Source organism: Syngnathoides biaculeatus, chromosome 13 (genome assembly GCF_019802595.1).
Source record: "Syngnathoides biaculeatus isolate LvHL_M chromosome 13, ASM1980259v1, whole genome shotgun sequence".
NCBI lineage: Eukaryota > Metazoa > Chordata > Actinopteri > Syngnathiformes > Syngnathidae > Syngnathoides > Syngnathoides biaculeatus.
This window is the reverse complement of record NC_084652.1, coordinates 8517622-8530024: the sequence shown is the minus strand read 5'-3', so window position 1 is coordinate 8530024 and position 12403 is coordinate 8517622. Positions and strand designations below refer to the sequence as shown.

Here is a 12403-nt window from a genome sequence, read left to right as displayed (position 1 = left end):
ATCTTGTGACCGCTTGATTAATCCAGCAACGTTACTAATTTAATACGAAGGACTATTTATTTTAATATCTAATTTTTTTCCACTAATGCATGCGTTCGTTCGTTTTTTTTTCATATTTCCGGTATCGCGTGCGACGATGTGAACTCTCAGGCCTCCTCGCCTCTGGGGGCGCTAGCGAAACTGCAAAAGAAAACGCTAAAGGAACCCAAGCCTCGCGCATGCGCACTGAGCCGTGTTCACCTTCGCGGTGTTTTGATTTTTTTCACACGTGTAGTTAGAACCGACATGGCGATAATGTGTCTTTAGTCTGTCCCGCGTTGCTCTCGTGTGCTTATTTTATCCGCTCTGTGTTTCTTTACTAGCCGCGGTACGTTTACTGTAGGTGGCAGAGCTTTAAGAGAGACGAAAAGAAGCGAGTTGGGCGTCATGGCCGCCTTCGTGGAGCTCATAGCTGGCTGCTACGAGCAAGTTGTGTTTGGTTACCGTGTTCGAACAGACCAGGAGGTGAGTAGACGTTCACACTTTATATTTTTACGAAATAATAGCAGCTTTTTTTGTTATTGTTCGCGTTAATTACCCTGATATCAACGATGTACAGTGCAAGGTTTGCCAAAACGTAGGAATGTCGAATACTTTAGTTTAACTAAATAATATTGTAGTATTAGGCAAAGGAGAGGGTTCCAAGTCAGGGTTTAAAAACTGGTCTTGGGCCTTTTAAAGTTGTTTTTCAAAATTGGAATGCAATTTTAAGTCTTAAGGCTTCATAACGTTCGCAGGGTCTTCTTTTTTCTCGTGGTTTTTAGAATATATCCACGTTTTCATCATATTACTTGCACTGTGTGCGGTTTTAACTGTATTTTTTTATATTTTGCTTGTCTTTTTATTGTTTTTATCGCGTTTTAAATGTTTTATCTCTTTGTTTTCAAATGCCTTTAATCGTGTAAAGCACATTGAGTTACCTCGTGTATGAAATGCGCTACTACAAATAAATTTGCTTTGTTTTTAAAGCCAGGGTTAGGGTTCGAAATATGGTTTCACGGCAGTAGGGTTTCTGGTATTCTGGGTCAGGATTTTAAATGATACTTTCAAGTTTGGGGTGAAATTCAAACGTTAAGTTTCACAAAGTGGTTTCAAGGCAGATGTCAGCCTTTCATAAATAGCGTAAGTTTTCAAGGCCAGGATTGAATTATTCAAAATGTGGCTTCTAGGCAGGATTTGGGTTTTAAAGAAGGACTTTAAGCCAAGTTCAGGGTTTCAGAGTAAGGTTTCAAAACAGGGTTAGGATTTCAAAATGTGGTTTAAAAAATGGGTTTAAAACATGATTACAGTTTCAAAATAGGGCATCAAACCATTTTTTTTTCTTAATTTTGTAAAAGTCACACAAGGAAATATTGCAATGTTACAAAAGTCTTTTCAAACGTATGTAATCTTGCAGTTGTCGTCAGTATGCGTTATATGTTGTGTCGTTTTCAGGAGTGGACGGCCAAGGCGGATTTCACGCATCACGCCCACATGGCGTCCGTGTCGGCGGTGGCGGCCAATGACAGGTTTGTGGTCACGGGCAGCAAGGACGAGACCATGCTGCTGTACGACATGAACAAGAGAGTGGAACACGGCGCTCTGCTGCACCACGACGGTGAGCCGCGCTTACGGCGTCTCCGGTTGCCGTGACGACGGCTCCTCCTGACCGGTTGTACTCTTCAGGCTCCATCACTTGCCTGGAGTTTTACGGCGCGACGCATCTGCTAAGCGGAGGAGAGGACGGACTCTTGTGCGTGTGGAGCACCAAGAAGTGGGAGTGCCTCAAGTCCATCAAAGCGCACAAGTCAGTCTCCAACGACGAGGGCGGGGAGAAATTAAATTAAAATTAAAAAGGCCTAATTGTACCAGGAAAGTCCGAATTTTTATCCTGCAGGAAAAAAAGCTTTTATAAATAGTAGCAATTGTGAAATTAAATTCTGGAAAATGAGGAATATTCCTTTAACGGGGCTTTTAACTCACTCTCACTTTCTCAGAAAAAGTGGAACTTCATTTTTCTAATAATTTTTTTCTTGTTCTTCAGAGGCCACGTTACGTCGCTGTCCGTCCATCCGTCTGGGAAACTTGCGCTGACAGTGGGCACCGACAAAACGCTTCGGTGAGATGCGTGTACGTGTAATTAACGTCAAAAATCGGGGATGTAATGTGTGAGTTTGTCTTTGTAGCACATGGAATCTCAGTAATGGACGATCCGCCTTCATCAAAAACATCAAACAAAGTCAGTATTTCCCCATATTTTTTTTTTTCTCCTGAGACATATTTGAGGTGCTCATGTGTGTTGTGTGTGTACGTAGACGCACACATAGTGCGATGGTCTCCCAACGGCGACAAATATGTGGTGGTCATCCACGACCAGCTCAACCTGTACGACCTGCAGACAGCAATGGTGACCAGCACGCTCAATAACCCCAAGAGGATCTCGGCCATCAACTTTGTAAACGTCAGTTGTTGTCACCCCCAATCCAAATTTAGTTTTTCTTAATTGCACTAATTACTGTTTGTTGTGTTCCAGAACTCCATCCTGGCCGTTGCGGGCGACGACGAAATAGTCCGACTGTGCGATGTCGCCGAGGAGAAATGGGTGTGCGAATTCAAGGCTCATGAAACCAGGTACATGTTTAAACGACATATCGTAGTTCCCGTTCTACAGCGCGCGACTGGTGGAATATATGTGCCAAGGAAGTGACTTTTACTGGTCCGGCCCTGTTAGCGCTGCGCTACCGTGTTACTGCCGTGTCTCAGCGATTTTTACCGGTATGTTTTTTGTTTTGTTTTGTTTTTAACCGACCATGTTAGCGTGATGCTAGCGTTATTTTGGTGGTGCTAGCGTTAGCACGGCGGCACTAGCGTTAAACTCGCCTAGAACCGTCTCTCTTTGTAAATTTCTCGCTTCAACGTGGGCACTTGTGGCTTTTACACAGATGGGGCGTATGTATGTACCAAATGGTATTTCCTTTACAAATGTACTAGGTGAGGCTTATAACCAGGTGCGCTCTGTAGGTCGGGAATTACAGTATTTTGAAACAAAATACACCGTATAATTTCATGTGAATGAACTTGTACCGTTGCCAGAAAAGGACAACATGAGAAAAATATTGTCATGTTAGAAAAGAATAGTGTTTGGATCAATTTTTTTTTTTTTTTATTGTATAAGAATAAAGTCATAAGGTTGCAAGTAAAAAATACAAGGTATTGTGGTTTGAAGGAAAAACATCTTACGACACAAAGTGCAATAAAACTGTTGGAATGTTATAAGTCAGTTCTTGTAATTTCACAGGAATACATAGTTCGGTGGAGGGGAAATATTTTCATGAGGAGACATTTGTATTTTTTATGTGAATAAATGTGTAGTTTCGCAAGAATAACATCAAAAAGTTAATTGTTTCACATGAATGGAAGTTGATATTGCTCGGAGAAAAATTCATGAAATGAGAATCAGTAATTGTGAGGAAAATTTCACGAGAAAATAGAAAAAAAGGGGAAAAAATTCAAACGTCATGTGTCACAAGTTGTAGCATAGTGAGACGTCATATGCTTAAAGAGGGAATAGTACTTGTTACAAAGATAATACCCAATTTCACAGATTGAGAGTCAGAATACAAGAATCATCCATCCATTTTCTTTGCCGCTTATCCTCACGAGGGTCGCGGGGAGTGCCGTAGCCTATCCCGCCTGTCACCTGAGAGGAGGCAGGGTACACCCTGAACTGGTTGCCAGACAATCAGAGGGCAAATAGAGACAAACAGTCGCACTCACAATCACACCTCGGGGCAATTTAGAGTGTCCAATTAATGTTGCATGTTTTTGGGATGTGGGAGGAAACTGGAGTGCCCGGAGGAAACCCACACAGGCGGGGCCGGGATTGAACCCGGGACCTTAGAACTGTGAGGCCAGCGCTTTGCCAGCTGATCCACCGTGCCGCCAATACAAGAATCGGGGGGAATATATTTTATATGACTTTAAAAACATGCTTTAGGAGACTGAGATAGCAATAATGTGATAAATAATTGTAGCAATCATCAAAAATCAAATAAGTCTATAAAATCAATAGATAAAATGTGTGTTTGAGGAAGTGATTTCAAAGATGCCATCGAAAAAAGTCTTTTCATTTCACTGGAGTAAAGTTAGAATAGAAGGTGGGCGTTGGTGGTGTCGAAAATTGTTACCGTAATTCCCGGCCTACAGAGCGCAAGTACATTTGTAGAGGAAATACCATTTGGTACATGCATACGCCGCAGATGTGTAAAAGCCACTGGTGCCCACATTGAAACAGGAGATATTTACAAAGAAAGACGGTACACAGAAAGAGTTTAACGCGGGCGCGGCGCTAACGCTAACAGGCCCGGTTAAAATAAAACTTACCAGTAAATATCACAGAGACGCGCCAGTAACACAGCAGCAACATGCTAGTACAGCGCTAACAGGGCCGGTAAAAGTCACACCCTCGACACATATATTCCTCCGGTCTCATTCTTACCTTTTCCGCTCGAGTGCCCTCTTTCGGCCGTTAGAAAAAATGCACAAATTAGCCACATCACCACATAAACCGCAGGGTTAAAAGCGTCTGAAAAAAGTCGGGGCTTATACGGCGGAAATTACGGTACTTCAGGATAGCATGACTCGTGTAAAAAGTATTACCATAAGTGTAAGTCAAAATAAATATTGACTGTGTCTTAATTACTGAATAGCAAGTAAAGTAACTCCTGATTCCGGTCAGGTTTTTTTTTTTTTTTTTTGGGTAGGGGTGGTTTTACTTCTTTTGTTAAAACTTTGAGTATAAACAGCATACATGATAGGAATGTGCAACTTCACATTTTTTTCCGGCAATGTCGCTTTAAAACGATGTAAAAGTGTTGAGGCACGTCGCTTTTCTTCCGCAGGGTGAAAGCGGTGGAGAGTTTCAAGATGGACGACTACCACGTCCTGGTCACGGCCTCCAACGACGGCTTCATCAAAATGTGGAAGCTCCGCCCGAACGACGTCAGTCGGCCTCCATACCGCACGGTCGTGATTGGTCGTCTGTCTGTATGTTAACATGACACGCTTAAATGTCACCTGACAGGAGCCGGAATGTCCCACGTTACTCGGGGAAGTGAACACCACAGCCAGGCTGACGTGTTTGGCGGTGTGGAAACCGTCCGCGAAATCAAAGACCACAGAAGAAGAAAAAGGAGGCGAGGCCACAACGTCAAAAGGTGAAGACGCTCTGTTTCAATGTTTGCTTTTTCCCCTTAATGTAATTTTTTTTGTTTCTGTTTTTGGGCCTGGCAGAGGTGGCTGAGGCACTTTCGAAGACAAAGCGAGTGCGTCTCGTCACGCGTGAAGAAGTCCTCATGGAAGATGAAAGCAAACCCAAAAAGAAGACGAAAAGAAAGGTTGGCGGGAACGAGAACCGATGAAATAAAATGAATAGTTTTGAAAAAGTTACTTTGACGTGTGCTTCTTTTGGATGGTCACCTCGCGAAGAATCCATTCACAATACTTTTTCAAGCACTGCCTATTTTATTAATCATTGTAGAATGTCACAAAACAGTTTTTTTCCATCTATTATTTTTTTATTCAAATTTCTCCATTTACTTTCAGTGTTCTAATCGTGTCATACTAAAGTTAAATATAATCTTCCAACAAAACCTTTCTCCTCAAACTTGTGACTTTATTCTTGTGAAATAATTTTATATATATCATTTAAAACGGGCATTGTCTCGACTGTTAGAATTCTACAATTTGATTTTTCTTCAATTATAACATTAAAACTGTTGTTTTCTTCAAACGGTATAAAGTTAAAACAAATTATAATATAAAGTAAATATACATATAATGAATTTTTAGAAATTATATACATTTTTAAAAAATTATAAAACAAAGTTGCCACTTTGTTGGAATTTTGCAGCATTGTTGACAAATCTTAACATCTTTGCAAAATTTTACTCTTCTGTTTTATACGAGAAACTACATTTATATGTATAAAAAAGAGGGGGGGATAACATCCAAATTTTATGACAGTAAAATTGCTCTCTAAATTTTGAAAAGGTTTATTTGTGAGCCCAAAAATATTCAGTCATTTTTATGAGAGTTAAGTTGTAATATGTCAATGTTGAAAAAGTAATTTTACAAAAAAGGTAAGTCTCAAGAAAGTCAATTGTTCGTGAGGAAAGTTTTAAAATCATCGTTTATCATAAAGAGTGACACGTAGTTCCAAGGGTTTTTTTTTTATATGAGGGTGAGAAATGCAAATAAGTGAAAATATTGGTATGATATTCATAAGGATCAAGCAGTAACATGGCGAATTTAAAAATAATAATAATAATCTGATACAGTATTGGAAGTTAACAAAAAAGTGAGGTTTTTGAAAATGATATAGAAATTATTATAATATTTCTGAGGCTGAATCGTTCGAGGCAAATGCTGTGAAAACTGCATTTACGGTGCCGCCCTGTCCTTGAATGGAGTAATACCGTAATGGCGCCAATAGACGCGCCCGCAGCAAATTGCGTCCTCGGCGTCCACTTGACGGTAAAGGCTTGGCGCGGACCCGCAGTGTCCACGGACACGATCAGGTGATCCGAGAAGGAGCCGCGAGCGAGCCCACCGCAGGAGGGGAGAGACGCGCACACATCCACCCGGGGGGGGGCCTCGAAGGCAACGATGTCATGTAGCGAATGTCGGCGCCCACCCGGTGCTGCTCATTTCCGCCTCGACGCTGGAGCGACTTCTTAGCGGCGGACGGACGGACGGAACGACGGACTTCACGGCCGTGCGCGCGCGCGCGTGTGTGTGACGATGGCTCGTTAGGGCCGCTGGCGCACATTTTCCCTTTATGAGCGATTCCCTTTGCCACATTATTCGTTCAGCATGGGGCTGTGCTACAGTCTGCGGCCGCGGCTCTTCGGCGACCTGAGCGGCTCCATCTCCAACGCCGCCTCGGACTCCGAGCCGCATCCGGACGCGGCGACCGCCGCCGCCGTATCCGCGCCGACCCGCGCCCAGGGGGCTCGCACCGCGGAGGACCGAGGAGGATGCGAACCGCCCCGGGAGCGCGTCTCGGCAGGGGACGGCGTACTCATCCAGAACGGAGGAGGCGGCGGCGGCGGCGGCAAGGGGACGTCGTCGTCGTCGTCGTCGTCCGCCGCCGCGACTCCCGCGGCCAAAGAGCGAGGCGGACGCCGCCTGCAGCTGCCGCTCAAAAGCAACAATAGCGGCCACAAGCAGAAAAACTGGGACAAGCTCCTCATGGAGGAGAAGGAGGCCGAGAAGGAGGCGAGGAAAGTCAGCAAGAGCATCGACCGGGCCCTCAAGGAGCTCAAGCGGGAATACAAGCAGACGCACCGGCTGCTGCTGCTCGGTAAGACACCTCCGCTTCTTTCCGCCGGCTGACAGCGGCCGGGCGCTTTGGCCTGCGGCCGGATGATGTCACTGCTCCGGCGGGGAGGCCTCGTGCCACACGCGGGCTGTCATCGCCACTGACACTCGGGCCTCGCACTAGGGATGACATAATAACACATTTGGAATATAGAAATTGGTGAAGCAAGTAAACTGACGCACGGCGTAGTCAAACTATCACAATAATATATCGGCAGTAACTGCAGCTAAAGATGGTTGGAATCGATTTATCTTTTTTTTTTTTTGTCATTTAATTGATTCATCGGATTTGAAAAAGGAAAAAAAAAAGTTCATCCCTTGGCGTGAAATTGCATCCATATTAACAGTGCAGAAAAATACACAAATTGATTATGAGCCGCTTGCTGGTTTGGTTGCGTCAGAAGATGGCCAAAACTGTTAATTATCGTTTCCAAATTAAAAAGCAGATGTTTTGATGACAACAAATAGAGTTAAGTCTGGGTTTCATGAAGGACTGCAGAAAGAAATCTGAATATTTTCCAGCGAGAGGCTGAAATGCCAAACATTTCGACAACTTTGAGTGAAACTTTGTCCCGAAACGATGAATCGATTCTTGAAATAATTATTGTTTGTGACTTGATGATAGTTGGAAATTAATCATTGCACCGATCTTAACTTTATTTATGCAAAAATGTACAATTTTCTCAAAACCCTACACCGTTGTCATATTGTCAGCTTGCCAGTTGCCCCAGTCGTAATATGAAAGTTTCGGTAAACAAGAGATTTTTTTATATTTTTGGAACAAAATTGACGAGCAATTACTTATGAAGCCAGTGATATTGTAAAACGATAATCATAAGATTACAGCAATTTTCCCCAAATAGTTACGGCAAAGCGAAAGCTTTATGAGATGAGCCTTTGGTCTTTGAGTACTTCTGATGACTTTCATGTTTGACTTTATTTTTTTTATACTTATGAATTCATAACTTTATTCTCATGAAATTCTGACTTTTTACTCATACAATTATGAGTTATTATTGAATCACCAACATTTTTCTGATGGAATTCTCGTAGGATTATAACTTTATTCACTCTGACTCTTTTTATATAAAATTTGTACTTTTTCCATTCATACAGGAATGACTTAACTCTTAGAAAATTACAATTTTTTTCTCATAAAATGACAAAACTTTTTTTTTACTCTTACAATTGTGAATTTAGACTCATAAAGTGTCAACTTTAAAAGTACATAAATGTTCTCATGAAATTGCAACTTTCTACTGACTTAATTCTCCCCAATGATGAAATTATCACCAAATGTCAACTTTATTTTCATAAAATTGCGACTGCACTTAGGACTGCAGTTATTTTTCTCAAAATTTTACACCCTGAGAGGCTGTTTACGTGCCTCCGTAGGTGCTGCTGTTTTTGTTAGCAAATGGACTGAGCGGTACACTTTTTGGACAAACAGGACCAAACGTACTGTATATTTTTACAATTGTTTACCCTGTCGATTAATTGAGTAAATGGGGGGAAAAAATGTTTTTGTGTGATGAAACGATAATGATGGTGGCATGGTGACTTAGCTGGAAAGCATTGGCCTCGCAGTTCTGAGGACCCGGGTTTGATCCCGGCCCCGCCTGTGTGGAGTTTGCACGTTCTCCCCCTGCCTGCTTGGCTTTTCTACAGGCACTCCGTTTTTTTCCCACATCCCCAAAATATGTAATATTAATTGGACACCCTAAATTGCCCCTAGGTGTTATTGTGAGTGCGGCTGTTTGTCTCCATGTGCCCTGCGATTGGCTTGCAACCACTTCAGAGTGTACCCCGCCTTCTGCCTGTTGTCAGCTGGGATAGACTCCAGCACTGATCCTTGTGAGGATAAGCAACTAAGAAAATGGATGGATGGAAGCAGTAATGATGGTAAATACGCAGGTATTATTTTTGCCCTTTAGTAGTCGCCATCCTCACATTCTACGCTGTGGTATCTGTGACTTTTAATGTGTGCGCCTGTAAAAGGCACACATAATCTCATAACGCCTTTTTTTTTGCCAGTGTTATAACTTTGTCATAAAAGTCATGACCCACTGTGCATACACAGCCACGTTACGTGGTCCTGTATATTGTCAAAGTGCACAGCGAGTGCGTTTGAGTGCAGGCTTGGGCGTAGCCATCATTTCAAAAGTTGCTGGTACAACTTGTTACGGAGTAAGCCATTTTTTATGAGCAAATGACTGTTTTATCGCCTCGCATAGATTCAACCACTCTTCTCTGTCGTGGCTTGAGAACTAAAAACTTTCAAACTCTGGCTGGAGTGAAAACACAGTGACGGTCAAGCATGTGCAGCCACTTCACGAAATAATCAATGGAAACACAAAAAAAAAAATTAGTAAAACATCATTTGTACCAAAAAAATAGTCAGCAAGTGAAACAGTTATGAACCATTTGAAGAGTTTGTTTTCAAAACGAGACATAGGCATTTTTTTCAGATTTACGAAACTCGCGCCAAAATTATCCAGCTCCGAATGGATAATTTTGGCGCGAGTTTCGTAAATCTGAAAAAAAATGCCTATGTCTCGTTTTGAAAACAAACTCTTCATTTTTTACTTGTACGTCAAAAAGTCCAAAATCCTCAGATTTCTACCTCACAAATGTCACTTTTGTTTTTTGGAGATGACTTCGTATTATGTCCTTGCATGTGGGAAAGGAGATAGAGGATCGCCGCTTTTCAACAGTTTTTTTTTTTTTTTAAACGCTGGGAGAAACGCAAAATACATACATAATAAGCATACTCAAGCAAAAGCTGCTGGAACCCACAGCTCACGCTCAGACACTCACACATCGCGTCACAAACGCCCCGCCTCTGACAAGTACATTTACAGTGTGTATTGAAAAGTGTGTTTCAATAGGTTTAAATATGATAAATGTTGGGCAGCACTGTGGATCAGCTGCTAAAGCGTTGGGCTCACATTTCTGAGGTCCCAGGTTTGATCCCGGCCCCGCCTGTGTGGAGCTTGCATGTTCTCCCCGTGCCTGTGTGGGTTTTCTCCGGGTACTCCGGTTTTCCTCCCACATCCCAAAAACATCCAACATTAATTGGACACTCTAAATTGCCCCTAGGTGTGATTGTGAATGTGATTGGTTATCTGTCTCTATGTGCACTGCGATTGGCTGGCAACCGGTTCAAAGTGAACGCCGCCTCCTGCCCGTTGACAGCTGGGATAGGCTCCAGCACTCCCCGCGACGAAGAAAATGGATGGATGGATGGATGGATGGATGATAAATGTGTGAGCAGTCCAAAACTATAAACATATAAATTTAGCGTGCGTGACCGCCCCACCCGTCGTGATGCGTTCAAGGGCGGCTCAGGAAAAAAACGTTATGTACATTTTTAAAATGACTTTTGTGCTCTCATAAAAGTCTCATCTTTTTTCCCCACTCACAAAATTCCGACATGAATTTTAAATGTAGTCCTTCTCATAAACGTATGACTTTTTTTCCTCTCAAATCAGCAATTTTAGCGTCATAAAATTGACATTTCTCCCGATAAAATTACAACTTTTCTAAAAAATTGAGGATCGTATCTCTGATAAAATGTTGACTTTTCTAAAAAAATAAATAAAATTCTACATTTTGATTTCCCTCCACCCTTATAATGTACAACTTTTTTCCTTGCAATGTTACAGTTGCACTCTTGTTAAATTCCACTTTTTGTGTTCAGCTATTGGTTATAAGTTTGATCTTGTGAGTGTGACGCATTTAAGGCAGGGGGGTCAAACTCTTTTTTTTTTGTCGCGGGCCACATTGTACTTATACTATGGCTGTGAAACCATCTAAATCTTTAACCTGATGAGGATCATATTTACACATGAAATTTATGAACTAGTTTTGGAATCAGAAATCAAGGGTAATGGATTTTTCCAACAATTGTTGTTTAGTAACACAAAAATTCTTGTAACAGCTCAATGTTATCATTTATGATATGACCATTTGAAATTTTGTTTGCAGATTTGAACAAAAAAATCCTGCAAGTTGAGACACATGATTTGCCTCCGCGAGCCACATAAAACCATGCGGCGGGCCAGATCTGGCCCCCAGGCCTTAAATTTGACACCTGTGATGTAAGGGAAGCTCAGGAAAGCGCGCTGAGTCATTTTACCATTTTGTAAATACCGTAATTCCCGGCCTACAGAGCGCACCTTGTTATAAGCCTCACCCAGTACATTTGTAAAGGAAATACCATTTGGTACATACATACGCCGCAGCTGTGTAAAAGCTGCAAGTGCCCACATTGAAACCCATATTGAAGCACGAGATATTTACAAAGAAAGATGGTACACAGAGTGGGTAAATTGAGGGTAACGCTAGCGCCATGATAATGCTAACGCTAGCACCGCGCTAACTATAACGCTGCTCTGACAGGGCCGGTAAAAAAAAACATACTGGTAAAAATCACTGAGACACAGCAGTACCACGCTAACACAGCCCTAACAGGGCCGGATCGGTAAAAGTCACTGCCTCGGCACATATATTCCACCAGTTGCACTGTTACCTTTTCCGCTTAGGTGTCCCCTTGTGCCTGTTAGAAAAAAATGCACAAATTAACCGCATCACCGCATAAACCGCAGGGTTCAAAGCGTGTGAAAAAAGTCGCTTCTTATAGGCCAGAAATTACATTAGTCTCAAGGGCTGTGAAAATATGATTCAAAAGTTGGGGTAGATGAGCAGACCACGGAGTTAAGAAGTCACGCACGTACTCGTACTGACCAACTGCATAATCGCCGCATACGTCAGCCATCCCGTGCCCTGTAATTGTACCTCAGAAATACTATCACACTACATGCTACACTACATTTTTCCACATCTAACGTTATTGACTCAATTTACGTCAGGTGCTTAGAAAACCTCTGTGGTCAACCGAGATGAATGGAACAGGAAGTGGCTTTGATATCTTGGGAGAGGAAGCCATTTTATTGGTGCTCCTCGGTTGCGTGGGCCGGTGATCACGTATCGTCGTCGTCTCTTT

The 12403-nt window shown here is 42.4% G+C and overlaps 2 protein-coding genes across 3 annotated transcripts in view; both read left to right on the top strand.

Annotated features, from left to right (window-relative positions):
- Nucleotides 1-204: 204 nt before the first annotated feature.
- Nucleotides 205-5462, top strand: pak1ip1 (PAK1 interacting protein 1). Its single transcript, XM_061838629.1, has 10 exons — nt 205-504; nt 1474-1636; nt 1705-1825; nt 2063-2137; nt 2205-2257; nt 2334-2479; nt 2552-2649; nt 4920-5019; nt 5102-5234; nt 5311-5462. The coding sequence occupies exons 1-10, from the start codon at nt 427-429 to the stop codon at nt 5436-5438; spliced, it is 1095 nt and encodes a 364-aa protein (XP_061694613.1). The 5' UTR covers nt 205-426; the 3' UTR covers nt 5439-5462.
- A 784-nt stretch (nt 5463-6246) lies between these two features.
- Nucleotides 6247-12403, top strand: part of LOC133510522 (guanine nucleotide-binding protein G(olf) subunit alpha) — a 61798-nt gene continuing 55641 nt past the window's right edge. For both annotated transcript variants that reach the window (XM_061838531.1, XM_061838530.1), the window contains exon 1: nt 6247-7381. In XM_061838531.1, the coding sequence (XP_061694515.1) occupies nt 6892-7381 (490 nt within the window). In that variant the 5' untranslated portion in view covers nt 6247-6891. The remainder of the gene's footprint in view (nt 7382-12403) is intronic.